General features: G+C 35.9%; 1 protein-coding gene across 1 annotated transcript in view; it reads left to right on the top strand.

Moving 5' to 3' along the window:
• CA8 (carbonic anhydrase 8) overlaps positions 1-25,493 on the top strand; it is a 29,127-nt gene extending 3,634 nt beyond the window's left edge. The window contains exons 2-9 of the mRNA XM_053466883.1: positions 2,514-2,705; positions 7,225-7,349; positions 8,437-8,532; positions 9,502-9,564; positions 10,988-11,036; positions 11,597-11,709; positions 14,704-14,859; positions 25,200-25,493. Of these exons, the coding sequence (XP_053322858.1) occupies positions 2,514-2,705; positions 7,225-7,349; positions 8,437-8,532; positions 9,502-9,564; positions 10,988-11,036; positions 11,597-11,709; positions 14,704-14,838 (773 nt within the window). The 3' untranslated portion in view covers positions 14,839-14,859; positions 25,200-25,493. The remainder of the gene's footprint in view (positions 1-2,513; positions 2,706-7,224; positions 7,350-8,436; positions 8,533-9,501; positions 9,565-10,987; positions 11,037-11,596; positions 11,710-14,703; positions 14,860-25,199) is intronic.
• Positions 25,494-26,512: the final 1,019 nt, after the last annotated feature.

Below are 26,512 nucleotides of genomic sequence, written 5' to 3'. Positions count from 1 at the left end.
CCACTCCATTGGCAGGAGATTTGTACTGATTTAACCATTACTCTTCTTCTTCATATTCAGTATAATAACACACAAATTATATAAACACTCTCCCTTTGGGGTCTTTATAGACCTTCTAGATCCCTCTTGTAACCAGTTTATAGCACTTATGATGTTGACATTGACTTTCCTGGGAGCTGGGCAATTATGTATGTATTTTTAATTTTATTGTTATTTTTTAGCTAATCCCTTCTTTTTTGAACAAGGAGAAACCTTCAGAGTGGTCAGAAAGCAGGGCTCTATAGTCTCGCATTCATGATCTCTGTAACAGTAGTCAGCCACTAGGGTGGTCATAGGAGATCCTGAAGGATCTCTTTTCTGATGTTAGCTTGGTTTTTAGATGGGTCAGACCAATATTTTTAGAACTGTCCAGGGCAAGCCTTAAAGTAATTGTGTATGCCAGCATATTACCCCATTAAGAATTTACCTATTGCAATTTCATATTATTACCTATGTATTTTCCATTGTCTGGGATAGTGAAGTGTGTATTTCAAGAGTAGTAGTTATTATTGTATATGTAATTAGACAGTAGTATTTTATAATAGTAAGGACCATACAGTAGCATTCCTACCACCGTTGAATACCCAAACCCTTCTCAAAATTTTAAATTTGTTCTTCGTAATTTTTTTTTTATTCTTCGTAATTTTTGCCAGAAACAAAAGCAGTGACAAAAAACGTTCATTCCCATCACTGAAACTGAAAAAGTTGCCTAACAGTTTCTGTGTTGTTTTTATGTTTAACCCTTAAGGGAAGAAAACATTGAAAGATCTGCTAAGATTTATTTACTTAACACTCTGGCCCACTCTTCTTTACGGATATATATATATATATATATATATATATATAGTGTGTGTGTTTATATACAGTGTAGAGCTAGAGCCAGTGTGTATATAAAAATATATAACATATAATAACACCTGCACTTTACAGTATTTACATACTCACACCACATACTCACACACTTCTCTATTAGTGGCATAACAAAAAATGTAGGGGCCCCTGCAAGACATATGGTTGTGACCCGCCAAACTTCTTCTAATCACACAAACAGTAACATACTTATAATCACACTAACATTCCTACACACACAGTGAAATACTTACACTCACTAACATACTTATGCACACAAACATATGTACTATACAAAATGGAAATGACATACTCTGGCGCTCTTACTGGCCTAGCAGTATCTCAGGGAAGCTAGTGCTAGGGGCCAGTGGGGACCTCGCTTCCCAGGTCATAGAGCAGGGCAACTGGGCCCGGTACAACAGTACCGGTTGTACACCCATGATCCCTATATATTATTGTTATAATGTTTTTTACTCCCTTATGTTGTATTAAAGAATTTGTCTAACTTGGTACAGTTAATAACTTGTCCAGATGGACTAGCACTTCTTAAAGGAAAACACCTACATATTCCTTCTCTGGAATCTCCAATTTTTATTTAAGCATTGTGATTATATCATCGTTTTCTCATAATCTCTTGGGTTTATTCACTAACATAGGTACTCAAGTGAGATAAGACACCATGTCACCTCACTGTGTTAACTATATGAAGAGCTGCAAGAGGGATATGTTATTTATAAAAAAATTATAATTGTTGTAACTACATTACAGTGAAACAGCAATTTACAAGTTATATACACTAGAGATGTGGTTAGTGTAAATAGAAATCAAAACAGAAAGCAACACGTTTAGAATAGTTTATATAGAAATTGTCTATACGGGCCCATTAAGATGAGACTTAAACATTGCAAAATACTTTCGCAAAAATACAAACAAAGTCTAATTATTGGAACTATTATTAACATAAAACATGCATTAGTAATAAAAAACAATATACTTACATGTAATATATTTTATGGACAGTGTTTAAATTAGACATGTCACTAAAAATTCACTTTTCTCATTTACTGTTATGTTATCTTGGGCTGTGATTGATATAAAGACTTGGAAGAATAAAAAAAACTAGAATACTGTACTATACTCTAATTGGTTATTTATTTTCCACTTATACATTTACACTGATAACTAATAAAGTAACTAGTAGGGCCAGTGATACTTTCTATTCTTGGGTAAACACAGATGGGTTTATTCACTAAATGGAGGGTTTGAAGGAGGGTTATGATTTAATCTCCTTGAGGTTCCTATAAAGTAAGGAGATATATCTCCAGTGAGCTTCTGCTACATGAAGAGCATGGCTGAACCTGTATAATGTATAGTGACATTGGTGAGATTTTTTTAGACCCATTGAACTATAGATTATACAGGACCAGTTCAGCCTTTCTTGCCGGAGAAATCTACTAATGAAAACCGAAGTGAGGACATTGAAACCACAACACTTCTGCAAACTCTCCTGGCAACTCTTCTTTTAGTGAATAAACCCCAGAGCAATTGCAAAAGCAGAATGTATACACACAAAAATAATAATAATTGCATTGCATTAAACATATCTTTCTTTTATTTGTTTGGAGGTGTCGAGTGGGGTCTGCTTTATCCAGAAGCAAATGGAGATTATCAGTCTCCAATCAACATTAATTCAAGAGAAGCTGTATATGACCCCTCACTGCTAGAAGTACGGCTGTCACCAAATTATGTTGTGTGCCGGGACTGTGAAGTTATTAACGATGGCCATGTTGTTCAAATTATGATGAAGTCAAAATCAGGTATGGCGTGTTAACATAATTGTTGTTGTATGCATGTATTTTCTCGTTCATGTACAGTAATACAAGTTATATCTATGTTCAATCTATGAATTTACCGAAAAATATTATAAAAGAAAACCATGTTATTTAAATGTAAAAACCAGGGTATGAAACAATTGAATATATGTCACATGTTCTCAACAATCAGCCCTGAGAGAAGCTCCACAGTATTGCTTCAAAATATATAAAAAGCTTCCTGCCCTACATGCACTCAACAGGATTATAATCTCCTCTGAAAGCAGGTGCCATTTACCTGCTACTTAAAAAGTGAGTGATGAGCAAAAAATAAAGTAAAAATTAAATACAGATATAAATAAATGAACTAAACCAAAGAAACATGAAAAATGCTGTCAGTCCACCGTAAAAAAAACAAACCCCAATATTGTTTCACAAAATATAAAACAGAAAAAAAGCATATACCGGTGACACCAAATAAGTGTGAAAAACAAAGTGTAAATGTATATATACACTACCAACAGGATATAGCATAAAAGACTGCAAAATGGTATGCCGGATATAAACATGAAAAAAATAAAAATAGAAAAAGAATAGTGTAATGCGTTAAAAATAACCTTCCAAAGTTGTAAAAATTGACTCTTATGTTTAATAGGGCTTATTCAAAGCCCATTTACCTGCTGCCTGCACCTATCAGAGACCTGACAAAGTTTTTTTTATTGTAAACTTATTAAAATAAAAATAGTGCAACAAGGTCTCTATTGACAAATTGCAGTTTTTTGGCACTTAAGAAGAACTATGCCTCCAACATCCCCCTTTCAGCATGCACTTGCTTGCTAACAAAGGTAAGAACCAACACAGCATCCTAGTCACTTTTGTGGGCAGTTGGGACCATAGGCCAGTTGGGGAGATCTCCCTTGACTGGCCCATGGAGGTGAACTGAAAATGGAAACCTCTGCTTTTGGGAATGGTAAGTGCATGGCCATGCCTCCCGGCTGCCAGCTTATGCCTAAAATGTTGGGGAGTATGTTAACCATTCCAGTGTAGAACCATTATTCAGCATTCTTTCACAATGAAAAGACATTTGAAAACCGGAAATTAGCCATTTTGCTGTTTAAGGATCTGATGCAGCACTGAAAGTAAACTTTAAGCAGTCGACTCTAACCTTTAAGGCGAGAAAAGAGAATTAGAAGAGTGCTCAGTGAGTATGCAGGGCAACAGAGTTCGGCACCAAACAAAGAATCTTTTATTGCTTTCCTGTGTTGTACTTTTGCCAACTGAAACGGTGACGCTTTCTCACCGCTTTTTAGCCTTCAAAATATTCTGAAAACTGTCCAGAAAAGCCATAAGCAACTGAGCGTAGATATAGTTGGTTTACTGTGAAAATGTATAAAATCCTTGCCCATTCAGAGCTTTTCTTTTGCATAAGTAAAGCAAAGTGAACTAAATGACCAAAAATAAGTTATGCATGTGTACCAGCATTCTGTGTGTAAATTATCCTAGCTGTTGACCAAGATTAATCAATCAAATATCAAGTATGACTTTTCCAAAACAATTTTTTGTGATGTTAGCAGTTTCTAAATATGTATGAATAAAATCAGTGAAGCTACTGTGATTAAGTACCTGGCACTTGTAGAGGACTTTTCCTGATTTGAATGCAAATCACATTTCATTCGCTGCTGCCTTCTCGGAGAGTCAGTGTTTGGGATCCATTTGTAAAAGCCTGTGTTGGCAGTGAAATGTTACAGTCTTAACCCTTGAACATGTCTTTAAAAGGATCAACCTTCCTTGTCCTCTTGTCAAACTAAATGTTGAACTTATTTAGGGGTACAGTGTATAAATCAATAGTTAAAATTAATTAATTAATTTTTGTTAATCATTTTATGCTCAATAGTTTCGTTCCAACTCAAGTTATTTATTTGTTTTTTAAATGTTTTTGTTGATAGAATCATGCCAGAGTGAATTCAGATTTTTCTAAATTCAATCATTTTCAGATTTATAAGAATACATTTGCCTACACTTACTACCCCCAACTCTTTAGCTTGCTGGGGATGTATTCAGCTGATCCAATAGTAAGTCTTTATAAAGAGTGCAGGACTAGATTTCACTTACAACTATATTTTGTTTCTGCCCCCCCCTCCATTAAGTTCAATTGACCAAAGTTTCTATCGCCTGACTATTTGACAAACACAAAGATAGCTTTTAAAACATGTATGATTTAATAGGGTAGATCAAATTGGCCAGGTTCAAAGATGTCCCAAAAAACAGGACATGGGCACAGATTGACCAGATGTCCAAATTCAAAAATGCACACCTTGGAAAGGTTGCATTTTACCTCCCAAACAACTCAACAAACCCATGCATTGTGTTGTTTGACAGTGACATATACCAGGAGCTATAAATTCATCCCTGAAGTAAAATGTGTATAAAAAAAACATACAAACTTACTACCACAAAGTTTAACAAAGGCTGAGGTAAAATGAATGCGTTAAAATATTTAAAATACTAGCATATGAAATACCCTGGGGTGTCTAGTTTTCAAACATATTTGGTTTGATGGGTGTAAATTGAAATAATGTCAGAAATAGGACATGGGGACAGTATGACCATATTGGGAAAAATAGGTTTGAAATTGGAATGTGATACTTGTACAAAAAACATTAAAACATTGGGTATTTCTAAACTCAGGACAAATAACAGAATCTTTTTAGCTGGATTTTTCATTAGTTTTTTATAGATATATAGATGAGAACATTTTTCTAGTAAAAATGTTTTCATACTTTTTCCTATAGTAAATATGATATGATCAAAAAAATGGTATCTGAACAAAGCCTTTCTTGTCTTGGAAAAACCAATATATAACATGTGTGGGTATAATAAATGAGAAAATTACAGCTAAACACAAGCACTGCAGAAATATTAAAATGGCCATTGTCATTAAGGGGTTAAAGAATAAAAATAATTCTACACCTCAACATTTCTAAAGCCCAGGGCTTCCCACATTGCCATGGATTGCAATCATTGTTCACAGTGATGTCCTAATAGGAAAAAAGGAAGAGATACACTATTTATTTTCTATTGTTGTTTACCATTCTTTGATTAAATATAAAAAACCTGCATGCCATGTAAATGGAATATACGAGTTTAAGAATTTGCCAACATATTAGCAAATCATTTGACTGGATAATCTCAGGTGCAACCCATTCCAACCCTCATTATAATCTCATTCCTATTGTGAATTTAAAAAAAATATATTTTCCTTTTTTTCTCCAAAACGATCACTACACCATCATTCCCTCTTTTCTTGAGGATTTCATAAGTTAAAGTTGTAACTACAGGCTGAAGATGACACAACACACACACTTGCATTACGGTAAATAGATATTGTGAGAGCCCAGTGAAATACACTAGCTGCTATAGGGACTAGTGTGCCATTCCCCACAACGCAAAATTCAAATGAATACAAAATTCGATTGTCTATGTGCGCTGGGAGTAAAAACAAAATAACCTGATTTTTTAGATGGTGGTTCTGTATATGTAAAAAAGAAAAAACAAACAAAATTAATAGCGCATACTATGAGTGTGTCCTAAACTGTGTTTTATGGTTGCACTAACAAATAAAGGGTCAGAAATGGCTCATTGTAATCTCATGCAACTTGATGGATCCAAGTTTTTGCAGATACATAGTAATCTTATTTTTCTCAGGGTGCAAGAAAAAAAGAACAAAAAAATAATCATAGTATTGGAGTGTACTTTTGATATATTTGAAATTGCCCTCACAATAAAACATGTAAAAAAAAAAAGAGTTCATCTGAATCAAACGACAGGTGATCAGTCCGTATGGGTCTGTTTTTGCCAAATGAGGGGATCTGTTTTTTATGTTGTCATAATTCACTAACGCGTTTCGCCCAATGCGGTTTCCTCAGAGTGGGTGTTTTGACGCCGCTACTGTTTTTCCCTTATAATCAGTCCTAAACTTGATATCATGATTACTTCCAGGTTTATGTACTTCCTACACTGCAGTATTCTTCAACGTTTGTCCATGGAGAGCGTTTCGCTAGCACACAATTTGTTTCTGTGTCAATAAGATAAGAAAAATTCAGAAAAATATTTTATTGACACACAAAAATATTGTTTAGAGAATGTAATGCGACTTTTCCTTATCTCTCTGACCACCATGATCCAAATAACTGCTTGAGAAACTCTCTCCGTGTTATAATAAACTATTTATTTCTTTCTAACGCTTTTTACACAATTGTATTTTGTACACACTCGTATTAGCTTTTAATAAACCCACGTTTTATGTATCTGCATTTACAGGTTTTTGTTCAGTATGGGTTGATTACATGCCTATTTTCATACTCTAATGTAGCCCCCACCGCCAATTTATATCTTTATTTAAAAAAATATTCAATAGGGTCGGCTAGAATGTAAATCTGGATCTAGTAATGTGTGTTATCTTGTACACACCACATAGCATAATTAACTAATATTATGTTTTGGAATTACCATGGTTTTTTTCAAGTCTTAACAGGTGGTCCGCTACCTCGAGGTCATGAATATGAACTTAATGAAGTAAGATTTCACTGGGGCAAAGAAAATCAGCGGGGCTCTGAACACACAGTGAACTTTAAAGCATTTCCAATGGAGGTACGTGTATATGAGTATAACCAGTTCTAAGAACTACTATGGGAGATTATTAGTAGACTTGGGCGCCGGCCAACTCTTCGTGTTCGTCTTCGTGGGGAAAAAAATCCTTGTATTCCACGAATATGCGCCTGTTCCTGTGTTCGGTACGGGCCAATATTCGTGTACATTCTTCCTGTTTGTTTTTTTTTTCTTTGATTTTTGCAGTTTTTTTGTAGAAGGGGTTAATACGGGGTTAACGGGATGTTAACTTATTTATTTAAAGATTATTCTAAAACATATGCTGTTTCTAGTACCATGGTGTATACCTGATATACTATACATTTTGCACTTTGTAGTTCTACTGTATATAACTATTGGCTAGAAGAAATGGCACTAGAGTAGAATGGCCAGTAGTAGCCACTTCTTTTATTTTCTTCCAATGAAAACATTTTTTATTGTATATTTTCCTTTATGTGCCCCATTGAATGGTATCCACAGTGCCAAAATAGTGCAGCCTCTTATATTTATACCTATGTAACCATGTCCTTTACTGACTCTCTTGAGACAAGGGTGTTGATATAGTAATATATGCTCCCAAAGCAGAGTAGTCCTGATCTTTCTAACTTCTCTCAAGATGTCAGACAGAGAGGCTACATCTTGCGGCAGTGGATTAAGGAAGAGGAGATCTGACGCCTGATGTTGCACTAAGGTGGAGGGGACACCTGCACTCTTAGTAGATTTATAAATACTGGTGCAATTTTCAACTCAAACCACGATTCTTAAGTACTCATATACCACAAAATAAACGGGCACGGGAAATATATATATATATATATGAGCACAATTACTTTTTATTCAGTCATTCTACCTTTTGTATTACAAATAATTCCAGAAATACAGTGGATAGTTCTATTATAAAGTGATTTTAGTTGCTTATTTATGCCCTCTGTCACAGACAGAGGTGTGCAAGGAGTGGCTTTTGCAAGCTTTTATGAGAGAAATATTATTATACATAATTCCATTTTATCATGTTCAATAAACGTATCCTTGAATGGTTTACAGTTTTGTTGTATAATAGTTTAGTGACTTTGTGTGTTAATAATTTTAGCTGCACCTGATTCACTGGAACTCAACTTTATACAGAAATATTGATGAAGCCATAGGCCAAGTACATGGGATTGTGATTATCTCCTTGTTTGTACAGGTAATGCTTTTCATTAAAAAGTTTTGAAGATTATAAACAATAAACCCTCCTTGTTTGCAATATGAACATCTTTAATTGTACATTTAGGTGTTGATAACACTTGATTTTACTGCCAAATATGCTTGTCTCAGTTAACAACAGTTTAAGGCTTTGAGGCCCAGGACAGGCTGTGTTATTTAATCCATATGCCTAACCGGAGATTCCAATATGTCCTTATGTACCGACTGATATTCAACCCCCCAAAATGAAAGAGCAATAGTTTTTTTGCCATGCTATTTGTGTCACAAGGCCAGTCCCTCTTTGAGGCCAGTCCCTCTTTGGGGCCAATGTCCCTTTATTCTTCTTTTTTCTCTTATGTTGAGGAAGCTTAGCATGATTGGAGGATCTGACTGTATCGCAGTGCTCTATAGCCTTTAAATAACTATAATGCAGATTTGAACCGGCAATATCGCAAATGCTCGGTGGGTTGCTGGCCGTCATTACCCCATACATACCCAGCGGCAGATCAGATGCAGCGGTTTGCGGTAGATGGGTGGATATGCCCCGTCGCACACTATATGAGCATAAAAAGCATAAAAAAACATGCATGTCCGGCTGCCGGCCTCACTAACGTAATCAGGTAGCTGCCGGACTTAAAGTGCCAGCGCTGCGTCGACATTACTAGTACAGCCCTGCTACAGTGTGTGACAAAAACTGTTGATAGGTCAAGGTAGTACATAAAAAGTCATGATAAAACCCAAACCATTAGCCAAACCACAAGTCAAACCTACTATATGTAATGCTGGGAGGTATGCTGGTGTCCTTACCTAAGATAGGTCTTAACACTTCAAAGCCTTTACTACTAATAAATTAATAGATATGTTGTTAATAAGTTAATAAATATGGTTTAAAGCATCATCCATTCTTACTGAAGAGTCATTTTGTTTTATAATGTCTTATAATCTTAACTATGGCAACTTTATGTTTTAGATAGGAAAAGAACATGTGGGCCTCAATTCTGTAACAGACATTCTTCAAGATATTCAGTATAAAGTAAGTCTTTTTCCCAATGGGTATAATGAGTTCATATGAATTAACTATTGTGTAGCTAGTTAGTTTGTATGTCAATATGTGCACTGTGTGAAATTTTAACACATACAAAATGCACAAAGTTGTACTCCTCCAACACAAAGGTGCTTTAGGCACACTAATCTAAAACACACAACTTTCACATGATGGAATAGGTTAGATATATGGAGTTGTAAACACCACCCAAAACTATCACGATTCTTTGTCTTTCTGTGGCGAGGTTAACGAAAACAAAGTGACCCTGATTAGCATGCAAGGGGGTCTGACTCTTCTGGTGAAGGCCTGTTTCCACTGGTCTCTGGGTCAGTATGGCTGTGTTTAGTCATGCTCAGCCACCATCTACCCCCTCCCAGTAAATATTGCCTGGGAACAGTCCCATCTCTATGCATGGCTAACCCCATCCCTTTCACAAAACAGCTCCCCAAGAAGAGTAAGCGCACCGGGCCTCTTACCTACTCTGAGAGGTTCCCAGGCATGCTAATTAGGAGTAACAGTCCTTCGTTGTGACCCAAATCCCTTAGTCCTTCTTTCCCCCATGATGCTCCTCTATTCTTGGAGCTTGGAGTGTTTGCTCAGAATAAGTGTATCTCCACCTATAAAAATCACTAATGTTCATGAAAACAGCAAGACAAAGTCACATAAAAAGTTTTGTTAGAGCTTTCTTTGGGAAATGTTAGAAGTTATGTCAAAGGCAGTTTTAATTCTCATCTGGAATAAGCGTTATGTTTATATAAAAGACTATTTTCCCCCAAGGTTTCCAATGTGGCTAAAATTGGGAGATGTCTTAGAAGACCTCACTATGCTTTGTGTATATCCAACCATGTTCTTCTCTTTGGTTAACTCAGTGGGTTATTCCTCCATTATGAATAAATAATGAGATTAAACTTTCCATCTTCTCGCAAATTCTCTATAACTCACTGTTTAGTGACGAAGCATTATGTAAGTCTAACATTGAGCATAAGTTTGTAATTAAGGACATGACACTAGATAGTTTTGTCTGTCTGCTGTCTTCCTATGATATTGTAATTGTGTGTGCATTGTTTGTGTTAAGTATCTATAAGTAATTACTGATTTTTCATAGGAGAGCCAGACAGACATAATTTTCAGATGATTCTTTCACAATAACCTCAACATAACAAAATAGAGAATATTAGTAGGGAGAATAGAAGGGAATTTGTTATTCATCATTGTAGCCAAATTAATTCTCTGTCCTTGCAGATGCAAAAATCCTAAACAATACTGTGCTGAAAAGAAAGCATTAGATAATGAAACTCTGTGGAGATAATTGTCCTTCATTCCAAGGCTTGGTTATTCTTTAATCCGTTTGTGATATGTGTCGTGAGATTTAAGTTTTTTGTTAGAATTTGTCACTGTTCTTATGTTTCAGGGAAAGACAAAAACAATTCCTTGCTTTAATCCTAATACTTTATTACCAGGTAAGTGCTGTTATTTCTTGGGTATAATACAAAAGGCAACTATCACAAAAAAACTTTATATACTGCTGTTTTTCTTAAAATATATAATCTATGTTTGGCGAAATAAAGTGGCAGAGCATTAAACTCGATGTGACCTGGCATTCTTTCATGAAATTCTATGATGGTCAAATCATATAGTTCTGATGTTTAAAAAGCCTGATATAGAAACATAAAATTCTATGGCAGATAAGATATTTTTTTTTTGCTTCTGTAAAAACCTCAACTCTAATATGGTGATTGCATGTTTAAATTGCCTCGCTGTATTAAACACTACCTCTTGTCCTAAAAGCACTTTAAGTCACTTACTGTGTTCATATCTGTATGCTTGTGATTACCTGTCTGTGTCTCTCTGCTTTCTCATATGTTTTACCTTTCAGCGTGTTTCTATACTTCTCTCCATGGTATTCATTTCGCCAGTGTAACTATGTATTGAGGGCCATCTCAACTGTTTATGGGCTGGTGTTTTTCCTATAGAAAATGGAGAGCAGAAATTGCCTAAATATCTACACTTTCTGACCTAGATCCTCTACTCCGCGACTACTGGGTATATGAGGGCTCTCTTACAATGCCACCATGCAGTGAAGGTGTCACTTGGATACTATTCCGATACCCTCTGACAGTGTCTCAGGCACAGGTTGGTGAAAATGTGTATGCCCGGTATTTTTTTTATACCGCGTGTTCTTTATTTAGAACATTAGTTAGTTAGAAGTAGGTGCAATCCTCGTAAAGATTCAGTTTATCTGTATATTGTGGACCTTAAGGTTAATGGTTAAGCGCTATCATAAGACGTCTCATTAGTGATTGTGAGGTCTTGGAGATAATAGCTTTGGTGTTTTCACATGAGTTGCATTTAAAAACAAAAAGTTGAGGGAAAAAAGTCTACATAGAAAGCTAAAAAACCACTTTCCGCTACATAATTCAATGGCCCTAAACCTTTTACTGCATATCAATATGTTGCCCTTTACACATATACGTTTCATCTCTTATTCTCTTTGATCAGATTTATTTTTTAACAAATAAAGGTTATGGTCTAGATTATGAATTGGGTCACTAAAATGCCGCAACTGACATCTCCTCAAAGAAAACACGTATTTCCCATCTTCAAAAGCAATTCATATGTACATTTAGAGAGCAGCCTACAGAATGCCAGTGGTTCTCTTTGATATATTGCTTTCAATATTACAGTCTCTATACCTAGATATTAACTGTGATTTACTCTCCTTTACAGAGGGCTGAAACATTTAGATTTTATCATAATGTATAAATCATTATTATTATATTTTATTTATATAGCGCATCTTATGGTACATAGATTCAAAGTGTATAACAAATCTAGAATTGACAAAGACAGACAAACCAATACATTAGGTAAAGGGGGTATAAGTAGGTGTTGCTTCATCTGTAATACCTTAAGTATGCCCGTTAATCAGTAAAATTCTCACTTAACGTATGTTTAAAAAGAACACATGCTGGAGCTAATCACCAATGGAGAAAAATTAGGTTGTATCACAAATATTGTCGGTCTGCACTTATTTATCTTACACCTATTTGCTAATTTTTCTGCATATTTATTTTTTTGTAAATCACACAGATATTTACATTCTGTTTCGATTACACATCATTGACACGTGGAAAATTCTTGGACGTATCCTGCAACCATTAAACAAATCTGAATGCCTTCAATGGCAACATGATGATGCAACATTCAGTTATCCTTGAATAAGTTGGATTTTTTAAAAATATATATAAATACTCACAGGGTCAAAAGCTGGCCTTGTGACTTGCTCATGGCCATAGCAAAGGAAAGAGTCATAGACAATTGTAATCCTTACTGAACACATGGCTCATACTACCTGGCAAATATAAGCAGCAAACAACTTCATATTTTTCTTAGAATACTCTAAATAATTCAGCAGTGTATAGTCATGTTTAAATTATTTGCTGCGGCATTGACTTGTGTATATACCGGATTGTTTTTTTAAAATTTTATAACAGATATAGTAGCGTATTCTGCTAAACAGACATACACACATTTAAACGATCGCACACATTTTAATAATGAAAATGGATAAAATAGATGTAGCCATAGTGGTCCAAGAGAAAACGGAGTTTTAAAAAAAAAAAAAAACTGTAGGATGTAGAGATTAAGTGTCATACTGTCTGAAGAAGAGACTTCAGAGATCGTAAAAGCTTATGTGACTCTATATATTATAAATCACCTACTTCTAAAGACTAAACATTTTTGTACACGTGTTGCGGTAGTGAAAATTGTTGCACAATGCAACATGGTGGCGCCATCTAATGTAATGATAAAATATCACAGCTTCAGGGCAGACATTTTATTGTTACGGGAATTTTTAAAACTAAATGTACTCCGATACACTCTTGCGATGGCTCTTCATTCCACGTGGCGCACTACAGTTTAGTTGTATAGGAATATTCAACCAATCAATGTTAGCTTTTATGAAACACGGTAAGAGAGGAGAAACCATCACACGTTCTACTAGTTTTGAAGCTTTTTGATATTTTTTGATAATGGGTGTCGACTCATATGTGTAACCTTTTTATATTTGAAGCTGTATACATACACATCTTCCTTGACATGCAAATGAAATACATTGCTGTATCCTGGTGGCAAGAATTAACATTACCAACTACCCAAAAGACTTGCAAATAAAGCAGATTACTTTATTATAGATTTATAAATCCAAGCAACATTCTGTTACCAGACTCGAGACATTCCAAGGCCTTTAGTACAGTTTCCCTTTGTATTCAAAATCCCTGAGATTCAGGTGACTTTGAATGCAGCTAATTTAAAAATAACTTTGTTTTTGTTAAAAGAAATCAAACTTAATTTTACGATACACCAAGGATTTTTAGAAAGCAACTTGTACCGCTTTATCTGAGTTACAGGGCTTGTCTGCATGCAGACTTCGATTCAGTCATTAATAGTCAGCCATTCCTTTTGCAATAAACATCAGCTGTCTTTCTTTTAACTAATTATAGAAGGAATTTCATTTTGGGTTGGAAAAATAAGAAACGTATGCTTGTCCCCCTTCCTTTATCAGCCTATTGGCTGAGGCATGCTTTGATACTGATCTAAGAGGTGAGGAGCTCAGACAACATGTTGTATCTCCATAGACTCGCTGTGTTTTGGAGTATTTCAACAGCATCTTTTGTCTCCCAGAAGTATTTTAAAACTTTAGTGTTCGTTTTGTCTGTTTATTTACATGGGGAGTATTTATTTTGACATTTGGAGCTAGCTAGATGAAGGAGGAAGGATGAAGATGTAGAAACACCTGATATTTTACCTTAAATTCTGCATGGTAGCGTTATAATATTACTCCCAACGTTTCCCATGGCTGAAGAAGGAAATGTTATTTAAGGGTAAGTGGCTGGTATGTAGGAAATGTCATTTTTACCTGCTGTCATAAGCTTGGATACAGTATTTTCCTTTCGCAGTTGGATACTTTTGTATACCATGAAAACTCCACAGTTTATGCGTGATGGGTCAATATAATTTATTGTTACATACACCAACATACTACAAATCTGTTGTGCCATTCATTAGATATGATAATATGTGTTTGTGTATCTAAGCTGACTGTCTGGCTTTTGTTACGTACAGATTGAAGAATTTAGACGTCTGAGAATGCATGTCAAGGGAGCAGATTTGGAAGATGGCTTTGACGGAATACTTGCAGATAACTTTAGACCAACGCAGCCTCTCAGTGACAGAATAATACGAGCAGCATTCCAATAAGAGAACACTAACTTACATTAAGTAAGTTACTTCGACCGTAAAAGTACTTTATGGGTGTTTCTGGATCATTCATGTTACATTCATGTAGTGCGGCAGCTCCAATTGTTTGTTCAGTAGCAGGAAAGTGTACATCTAGTATACACCTAGAAAGGGCCTGGACAGGGAGGGGGTATGTATGTCTTTATGTATGTGAGCATTAGTGTGTATGTGAGCATAGATGTCTAAATATAAGTGTATATCAGCATGGATGTAAGGGTATGTGAGCATGGGTGTCTATGTATAAGGGCAAGTGAGCATGGATGTCTATATATATAAAAGTGTTTTGTGTGAACATGTATGTGGTGTGAGATGGAGTGTGTGTTAGCATGAGTGGTGTAAGATGGAGTGTGTTAGAATAAGTGTGTGTTAGTGATCGTGAGTGTGTTATCATGTGTAAATTTGTGTAAGCGTGTCTACATATGTGTGCCAGAGTTTATGGTGGAGGAGAGACAATGAAGGCACAGACAAGCTGTTTGGGGGCACTGACAAGCTGGGGCAAAGATCGCAATAACTGTCTGTTTGGGGTTAGGGTGGCACTGATAAGCTGCTGTTGGGCAAAGGTGGCACTCACAAGCTGTTTGGGGTCAAGGGTAGCATTGTGGGACATGTTCCTTGGTGGAGTTGGCGCGCTGTGGGGCAATTTTTGCACCAGGTTCCTGTGGTTTTTAGTTCCACCCCTGATTGGGGGGTTCATGAATAGTAAAGGTGTTAGAAACAAGGAAAATATTTAACAGGGACTATAATGACACTAATAAAGGTTACTTCATACAAGCTGATGAATCAACCAAAAATATTTTTTTGTGATAAACGTTCTACATTTATGTAAAGCAAATGTATATCAATGAATTAAGATTGCAGAAGTGGATAATTAATGAAATTAAACATTTTTACACAGTAAGGCCATACAAGTATTACAATGTGCATGTACTAAATTTAAAGCATATGGAATTTGATCGGAAATGTGACTTTTCATTTCAATTTTTCTCTCGTTGATATTGTGGTAGAAGGCAATGCATTTTTAATAAGCTCTTGCCTAGCAACAAAAAATGGAAATTCTACAAGCATGTAAGACTTCAAATTAGATACAGTAAGCATTAATACAAACAAGACACCAAAGTTATTTATGGATTTATGTAAAGAAAAATTGTACAGTGCCTTTTTAATGACACATGTTGTTATAAATATTCTGAACTAGAGGAGCTGTTACTCCAACTGTTGTTTCCCATTTTAATCTAATACATTTTTTACTTCTTTACTATAAATATATACTTTTGCTTACAATCTTAATAAACTCAATGGTTTTTTAAAAAAAATAAATTTACTTTTTTCTCAGAGGTCCTAAAAAATAAGCTTAGATTTTGTGAATTCTCAGGCTAAAGTGAGGAAATTTGCAGATTTGACAGAAAATGTGACATAATGTTATATTGTGTTACACAAACCTTGGTTTTAGATAGATGGAAATTAATTATGGGGATCTCAATTGAATAAGAATGTGTGAGTATGTATGAGGTGTGCGAGAGGGAAAATTATGGATGTTTGGGTGCAAAGGTTTGAAATTGTGTACACAGGGCCACCATCAGAAATGTTGGGGCCCAGTACTTTGCTCCCATGGCCCTCCCGTATACCTGCACATGTCCATCCCACTGCCCCACCCATCACTCCGCCTTAAGATCCTCCCACACCTTATGAGAACAGGGGCAAGCTTAGGGTTAGTGGCGACTGGGTGCAATATTTCTTCAAGGTCCCCTATAACTAACACACATACATAATAACACCCAAACTCGCTTTAACATCCACTCACTCAACCACCGTACACCAACAGAGACACACATTCTTTTTCCTGCTCATCCTTTGTTCGCTCCCAGGTACCACTAACCCTAGGCTCATCCCTGACACTTCAGACTACAGCCTAGTGGTACAATGTGGAGGGCAGTGTCCATATTACTATAGGGTACCATAACATGCACTACATGACCCCGCGGCAGTAGGGACAAGCAGGGGGGTCTGGTCTCCCTACCTGGCCAGGCTCAGGAAAACTTGTACCCCCCTGATGGATTGTATTAAGAAATAAACCAGAGAGTGTGTCTATCAGTGCCCATTTTATACATGTATCAATAGAGTAATTCTCCTGAATAAGTTTAGCTAGTGTAGCTAGAAAAACACAGTAGCCTTTAGTAGATATATCTGAATACACATCTGGGTTTCGCTGATGTATGTTCGGATATATATCTGCTGATGGATCAGTTGTAAGTTCAAGCATTCTAAAGCCTCTTCCCATGACTGTATGCTATACATAAAGCAGATATTAATCTAACAATAATAATTGTTAGATTGCTAATTATTAATTAATCTTAAATATGAATAATTAAGCAATCCTATTGTTGGAAAGTCAACACAATCCTGATGATATTCTTAAAAAACAAAAACACTGCAAATCAGTATTTTTAATCTAAATATTTGCAATATAATTTGAGATATTTAGTCTATGGCCAGTGCATGAGACTTTAAGTTTGACAGGTTTCAGCCAATGCCAGCAAGTTGAATGCAAACTAGTCTGTCCTCACACAAAACTTGCAAAAATGTAAATTTGGTTGGATGAGTTTGGTGCAGAAGAACCTGACTGGCCCATACACAGCCCTGACCTCAACCCCATCACACACCTTTGGGATGAACTGGAACAGAAATTGTGAGCCAGACCTTCTCATCCAACATCAGTGCCTGACCTCACAAATGCTCTTCTGGATGAATGGGCGAAACTTCCCACAGAAACACTCCAAAAGGCTTTACATGGCCGAAAAACGCTCCATACACTTGACCGGGCCCTAGCTGAAAATCCATGGAACTGTGCAGCGCCTAGAAACGGCAGAGATGCCCGCCGACAATTAGAACTGCATCACTAAGGACACCTTGTGTCCCACCACGTCGCTTTTTTGTGGTTACATTATGCTCGTGGTGGCCAGCACTCGATCGTGGTTATGGAGAGGGAGCTCATTTGGGAACCCAGGAATACCGTGCGGACTATTCCCGAAGACGTTTCCGCCCCGGTATTGACACCGCTCCCTCAGGATCACCCTGAAATAGTTTGTCAGGTAGACATTGCTGGCCATGTAACTGTATGGAGGTGCCGGGCTGTCTGGTAGTTGATGGGATTAAACCCCTCATCCTATCATGTTTGCGTGTGTAAATATCTGTTCTGTCTTCCCTAAACTGAACCCTGTTTTGACCTCAACATGAATGCTGTCTGATACTTGGGGTGGGCTCCCTGCCTTTTTAGGACAACAGTCACACTGTGTAGCTAAGCTTTGGCTAGCCACAGTGCCAAAGCAGCTCCGGTGCAGCGGAGTCCGCCTTTCTCTCTACAACGCTGGTTCTCTCTGGCACTGGATGGGGTTTATCGCTGGTGTCTCGACAGTCAGCGTACAGAGCACCCCGTCACGCTCCCATAGGGTAAAGATATACAATTTAACTTCCCATCACCCTGACCATTCACGACCCATGGGCAGCTTGCAGGTTAAATAATCTCCAAGTTTTTGATGTTGTTCAACTCATATCCACTTGGCTGTCCTGTTGGTGAGTTGTGACTGATTTTTTTTTTTGCAAGTTCTAATGTGAGTTCACTTTAGTGGATTTGTGATTTTTCAATCAGTGAATTAAACTAGCTTTTCTTTGAAAAAATCTGGTATTTTTCAGCCTGATGCATATTTCATTAACAGTTGCCATAAAACCTGTCCTCATGGAATGTGTTGCCATTACTTTTAAGGATACCCATTATTGAGCCCCGATGAATAAACCAAATCTATTTTTTACCACCTGTCCTCACTTTTAGGTGGCCTCAAGTGGCTTGTTGAGGTATTTAAAGGCTGGTTTGATGATCGCTATTCTAACAGATGTGATGAAATTATACATTGTTATTCGGTCATTCATAAAATATAACTACAGGTTAGCTGTCACAAGTCCAATGTTCAATTTAAAGTCATTAAAAACATTAAGTGAGTTTAAACACTTTAAAACCGACTCAAGAGGAATATCATTAATTTTCACATTCATGACCAACTTGCTCCTTATCTGAAGAAAAGCTGTATCCATCATAAAATAAGCAGCTGTAATTTCCAGCAATTAAAGTTTTTAAATTTCAACCCCAACACGATAAGAATAGATTGAATAAATTAAGATGTACTAATTTTATGCCTAATATTATATCTTGCACCTATTTGGTTTTAAATTGAATTTGATTAATGTTGATTTCATATTTTGTGTATGCATTTATATTTATTTACAAATGATTTGACATTTCTGCGATACCATAAAGAGTTTCCAATGAAGTGGACATGCTCTTAGTTCAAGGTAACCTTCAAGCATTTATACAATTACTGAGAATAAATCATGAATAAATTTGGAGATGATGTTTATTTGCTGGCGAGTTGTGATTATTTTCTAATGGGCTTGTTTTTTTTTTTTATATAAATAAATGGGCATTTTATAACATTAGGATGTATCATCAAAATGCAAACGTACATGTAGTATAGAATGGTTTAGCCCCTGAGTTTTAAGGAAAATAAGAAATATAAAATTCGGTATGTTTCATCACTGATGTAGTGGTTACATTTTGGCATATTTTTCTACATATAATATGTATCTGTTCTTTAAGCTACATAAAATGAATTATTATTGCATTCGGTATGTACATAGCTCGATGTCTTGATGAACTTTTCATTGTGACATCAACTTCCTGTTTTGCTCAGAAAAAGAGATAAAAAAAACAGTAACAGTTAACAAGTAGTTTCCAGTGTTTAGCAATATGTCAATACAGTATCCGCACAGAATAATGCTGTTCAACAATATGTAGGCATAAGGTAGCTCATTTAAACTGTGGCAAAAGGGGATTTTAATTGTCCAAATACCCATGATACTGTATGTCACCCTATGCTGAGCTCATGGTGGACAGGAACCTCCTGTTAAGCAAAATGGCAAATGGGATATGGATTGAAGTTCTCCATCCTCTTTGCCTAACTTTTTGATGTTCTTGGACCTTGATCAATTTATAAAACATTTAGTGTGTCTGAAAGGGACTAGGCAAGTGTGAGGTTAGAAATTATTTTGAGTATTTTCCTCTAAGAGAAGACCACATTCTCGTGAATCCCAACTCTGTTCTGTGACCATCTCAACTCTTAGTGATTAGACTGCATGGTTTCTTATCTGATTTCTTAAGGTTTAGATGATTTAAAATTAGGAAAGAAAAGAAGGAAGCCAGAAGGTTTTGGATAAGTGCTTGAAACAGTGAGAATATGTGTATAGTCTCTTATGGGTGACCAAACAAATGTTGCTATGTTTTTAGAGTACCTTGCAGTTTCTTAATACCTGTAGTCATACATTAAGAAGAAATATTCTATTATGTTTCTGCTTCTACTTTGCGAAGTTTAGCTTCATAAGGGATCATTGCCGTGATCTCAGTCTGGAGGCCATATATTAGCTCGTTGTGTATTTTTAATGGGCAGAACTTCAAATTTGGTGTTGGTTTTGTTGGCTGAAACGTTGGCCTTATTCCTTCTTTCTGGTGTCTCATGTATTATTTTCTACAAAATAAATATTTCAAGCATGATGTAAATATTTCTGAAGGAATACTGGGCATTTCCCAAGAGGAAGTTCCCACAGATTTGGACTTTCCTGTTTTTTTATTGGTCTGACCGGGCAAGTTTTATGGTTCTGTGTACATACTCGTTTCTTAACAATATAAATATGGGATTTTTTTTTTGTTTAAAAATATGAACTTTGTACAACATACCTAAATGTACTGGTGATGTTCATGCACAACAAATGTTGAAGGGAACTTTAATTACTGTTAAGTATTTGTTCTGTACAGAATTGGGCAATAGAGAACTGTAGTTACAGAATAATTCACATTGGATAGGTGCATTGGGTAAAATCACATTTGGCATAATGATATGTAGAGACAGAATTAGGAGCAGTCATGCATACTTTATAGATACTTTTGTTGTGAATACGATATGTGATTTCAGATGTGGTGATTCTTTTTGTTGGGTGTTTTTCATGCAAAACCCAACAAATATTTATACAAAGAAAAGGCACTTTAAATGGCTTGCTAATTTTTATTCACAAATACATTTGTTCATCCCAAAGGTGTTCGATGGAGTTGAGGTCAGGGCTCTGTGCGGCCGGTCAAGTTCTTCCACTCCAATCTCATCCAACCATGCCTTTATGGACCTTGCTTTGTGCGCTGGGGCGCAGTCATGCTGGAATAGAAAAGGACCTTCCCCAAACTGTTCCCACAAAGCATTGTTCAAAATGTCTTGGTATTCTGAAGGGGACATCTGGGGAGTAATAAGATTTCTAGCACCCAATATGATCTCTTATATTTTAAGGCTTCTTCTGTTTGAAGCTGGCTCAATGGCTTGTAAACAAGACCAGAAAGTGATACAACAGAAATCTCAAATGAAAATGTTTACTTTTGGGGTTTTGCATTACTGTATATGATTTATTTAAGCAAATTTCATTATTTACAAATTATTTTGCACCATACTACCTTTACCACATAGACACTTTTATGTAATTCCATTATTTTATATTGACACTTTAAGAAAATGCCTTAAAGTACATTTCCAGGTTTAAAGGATGCTATCTCTTTAATCTATGACATAAATAGAAAGTGAAAAGAAAAAAAAAAATCATTTCAAACTTGACCTGCGTTTGTTTTAACATTTTTAGTTCACACATCAAGACAATGAACTGTTTCTATTTTGTCTAGATATTAAGTATTGAGCCAAATTCCTCTCACTTTTCACTCCACAAACATTTAAAACGGCTACAAAAACATTCCATGGAGTTACGGTATTAGTACAAGAGCAAACCCAAATTATAATAAGTAATAAAAATGGCAAAACAATAAAGCTGCTTATTACATGAGCACCTGTTAGCATTTGGTAATGTAATAATCGTATATTAAATACAGTAAAGTATGCATGGCTTATTCTTGTGGTTATTCAATGGGTAATGACTCTATTGTGGTTTATTCCTATAAAATAATTAAACATCATTATTTCATTATATGGTATTTGCAATATGAATGTGTTAACTGTCGATAAAGCTTTGTCAAGTCACAGGGGTTAATGAAAGTTTCTAAAATATCCCCATTTCTATTATTTTTACTGCTTAGATTAACGAGAATATTTGAAGCCACTGACAATTGCTGAAAAACAAAGTAAACACCCGTAATAAAATTGTTCATCATACAAATTAGCCATTTGTGGCAGCTTTCTGCAACAACTTTTCACATTTTCATAATAAACAGTGTGTCCAAATACTTACATTTGCATATAATTAAGCTCTTAATGCAAAGCTTCCTCATTATGGCGGCTGGCAAAATCCCAATTCAACTTAATTTCTTTGACTTTAATTTCTCGACCAAAAGCATTAGCTTGAACATGTGAAAAATGTATAATGTGCTCATTCAATTAGGAAGTAATTAGATATTCAATCAACCATATATCACACTTGGGATTAGGCAAGGAGGAAGAAAGATGTGCCTCATTCTTGAGCGTAAAACAATTTTGTTAATTAGTTATTGCTAATTGAGATTGAGAAAGCATCATTATGCCACCATGCAGGTCTGCTTCAGCTGTGCTGTAAGAAAAAAAAAAACCACTACATAGGAAATTGCTGCAAAGTAAGATAACAGAATTGTATGTCTCAATTCTATGTGCTGTGATAAATGAAACAATAGATATTTAAAGGGGTTCTTGTAATATTTTTGGAAAATCATGTACGCATTGTACTGCATTTGGTTTGGCAGTTTTAAAGCAAATTGTGTTGATCAAATGAAGTGGCTGGCTTGAAATCGTATATACTGGTTTGTTTTGGATAACATAAAATGCTTTTGTACACCCCTAACCGCTTTTCTATGGCAACAATCTCACTTGAAAAGGTTCTACCGTGTTACGTGTTAATAATGTGCTATGTCAACAATCTCTTTAAATTAATCTGTTATAGAACACAATTATTTTTCATTTTTAACGCGCCTCAATAGCTTTGCAAGTGCCTTTGCCCCAAGCAGCTTATACATGCGTGCTAACCCCCAAACAGCTTGTCAGTGCCCCCACACAGCTTATCTGTGCCATCTTTGCCCCAACCAGCTGGTACGTGCCATCATTGCCCTCAAACAGCTTGTATGTGCCTCTTGCCCCCTTCCAACATACACTCTGACAGAAATATGCAAACACACTTACACAAATTATACACACTTATACTCACAAACACACACACATACACATTCATTCTAACACACACACTCCATCTTACCCCACTTACACATACTTGAACACACGCACTTATACATACATGCTCACACTCACACAATTAAACATCCATGCTCACAAACACCTTTACATCCATGCGCACCCACTTATATACATAGACATCAATGTTCACATACACACGTACATACATATATATACAAACATATATACATACCCCTGTCCGCCCAGGCTTACCTCTCACGGCTCCTGCAGCTTTCTGTCCCCATTTCACAGTGTCATACCTGTCTCCCCATGCCTGTTAAAAATATTTTAGAAAGTGCCCCTCCAACCTGGACTGTAGCGATCGAGAAGGGCTCTAAACAATTTTGAACCGGTACGAGGAGACAGGAACAAGGGGTCACTTTGGCTCAACTCAAAAGTCTAACTCAGGGGAAAACTCACCCCCCCTGAAAAGAATATGTAATTCAGGATATACTTAGTAGTGTTCTCAACAGTTTCTAGGTTCTGAGATAAGCAGTAGACTAATAGCAAGAAATATATGTGCTGAGATATATCAATATACCAGCTTTTACCAAGCACAATTTGTAAAGTTCCTACAGTCAAATATTTGTGAAAGAGATGTGCTAGATGTTCTCACTGCCATGCTGATTTTTAAATGTACCACTTACTTTTATATATTTATTATTTTAATCTGTAGAAACCAAACATAGTGTCTACATACATCATAGCGTAGTGAACGGTGAAATGTAGTGTATTAGAAGATAAGAAACTATTGCTGGAAGATAACTGATGCTAAACCACACAATAATTTATTAGGTACAGGTAAAAACACTAAGCCAGAAAATGTATTTTGGCTAATAGAAGAGTACAAGCGAATTATTGTTAATCACCAAAGCTAACAGTATAATTACTTAGGGAAAAGAAAAAATGTCGGTGCGCTAAGCTAGTCTCAGGCTCAAAAAATACAAATGTATAATATGAGGCCTACCTAACAGTGTGAGCATGCTGCAAATACAGTGTGTTGGCTGTCTAATGTATACAAAAAACTGAATACTGTCTGCGCTTCTCACCCTAATAAAGTTGGCAACAAATATATAAACATAATATAAATGAGAGGTTTTGGTTATATGAATTGGCCAAAGCATAATTAAGCTCACCCGCCACGTCAAGGCACACTCTCAATAGGGTGAGAACCTACTCTCACCTCCTACATAGTGGGCACACAAAGCAGTTTATACTGCTACCCAAAACCTTATTAATGTGTTGGGGGAGGTGCAATTAAAACTCCTCCCCATTAACCCCTGGACAGCAAGCTGCAACCAGACTGATGAGGAGCCAACAACCTCAAATATGTGCAAACAGGGAAAAGAAAAAATGTCGGTGCGCTAAGCTAGTCTCAGGCTCAAAAAATACAAATGTATAATATGAGGCCTACCTAACAGTGTGAGCATGCTGCAAATACAGTGTGTTGGCTGTACAATGTATACAAAAAACAAAATACTGTCTGCGCTTCTCACCCTAATAAAGTTGGCAACAAATATATAAACATAATATAAATGAGAGGTTAATAATTACTTAATTTATACGTCAACTTTTCAACATTAAGTAGAAAAACAACTTTAATGCATGTGATAGATGAGTGGTCCCTTTAGGTTTCCATGTGGTCTCTCTTGCAAATGCATGGAAGGATTATGCAGAATCTCCTGTCCTAAGGTACTTGGCTTGCTGAAAATTTGTTTTTCTACAGGTTAAATAATGCATAAAAAATTGTTTACAAAGTACTTTAATATGCATTCTTTGTTGATAAGGCTTATAGGGATGAACATTCATATTAAATTAGTAAATTGGAGCCAACGAACAGGTTTAGCTGCTAAAATCTTTACTGCACATAAAGATCATTTTCAGCGCAATGCAGATTGTGAAAGATGATGCTACCCCCTCCCCCATCTTCTTAACGTTTGCCTTTGTCTGCTTTTCTGCTTGGGCAACACTATCTTTCAAAGAGACTGCTAAAGAATTCCAGTAACATAATTGTTGCATTCTTTTTTTCAGAGCAAAGAAGACAATGGGCCTACAGTGCACTCAGATGAGGAATGGAAACTTTTGGGATTTCTACTTTAGCTAAAGCACAGAGGCAGTATTGTCCTTGATTGACAGCCGCGAAGCTGCTCTGTCCATCGATTGCAGCATGAATCCTGGAAGTAGAAAGGAAGGAAAGCACATTAAAATTTCCAAGTCCAATTAACATTTATTTGATTCTATTGCCCAGGTCAAGTCGCATAATGTATTTGTTCATGTAAGATAAAATTTACAAAAAAAGACATGAGACAGAACAAGGAAAGCTAATACGGACCCATATTCGTGTTGTAAAAAACTATAGTAGAGTAGATGAAGCATTTTTGGCTTATTTACAACAATTTGTGGAGATTAATTTACAGGTAGTAGCAAAATAAAAAGTTTCACAACTTTCATATTCTAGTGGATGTTGCAATGCAGAACTAGTTTTTTAAATTGACTTGGTAGAAAGCACACTTATTTTTTTGTTTTCTTTTTAAATGAACTCTTAATAATGTGGTGATTTGTATTTATAAAAATTGTTAAATGAACCTATGGTTCTGGGTTAGCCACCTCTGATTATATCACAAATGCTTGCTAAGCAAAATCTGTCTTGTACAGTTCTGTGCTTTATTTCTCAGTAAAAATGTTGATGTACTTTTTTGTACTCATTTTTAAAACACTAATCTTTAAATCGGTAAATTAACTTTTATTTAATTATATTTAATAAATAAGCTTTAAATGAAGAGTGTCTAAGTTCTTGATGGCTATATTTAACTGGAAAGAATAGCCAACGTTTCTTTGTATCTAAGCAAGCTACATAGAAATATATTGGGGGTTTTGTGTTGTGTGGACATTATTGTGCGTTGATTGAACAAGCAACTTGTGGAACCTGCAAAAGGCTCAATTATTGGTGAATTTACCAACCACTCATTGCAAGTTTCTATAAGCCATTCTGACAAAAAGTTCTAATATATGTTATAGTGGTTTATTCACTATGAAATCAAGTGGCTTTTACATTAACTTGATTGACCAGCCTCAACTGTGGTAGTGCACACTTTCAAAACAACTTGCATATTCACAAAAAAATCAGTTTTTTATGATTGCAACTTTAAGGTTTGCAAGTGTCAGGTGAGTACATGTGAGTTCAATTTACAACACCGCAAATACACATAAAAAGGAAATAAATATTTTTTTTAAGAAATTAACCCCAGGACCACCTATTAACTCCATGTTTACAATATCAGTAGCTGCATGTTCATCATTTGTAAACATTAGAAATGTGGACTTCGCTCTAGGTGGCATGATCA

Source organism: Spea bombifrons, chromosome 5, assembly GCF_027358695.1.
Source record: "Spea bombifrons isolate aSpeBom1 chromosome 5, aSpeBom1.2.pri, whole genome shotgun sequence".
Taxonomy (NCBI): Eukaryota; Metazoa; Chordata; class Amphibia; order Anura; family Pelobatidae; genus Spea; species Spea bombifrons.
This window is presented reverse-complemented; position numbering and strand designations above follow the sequence as displayed.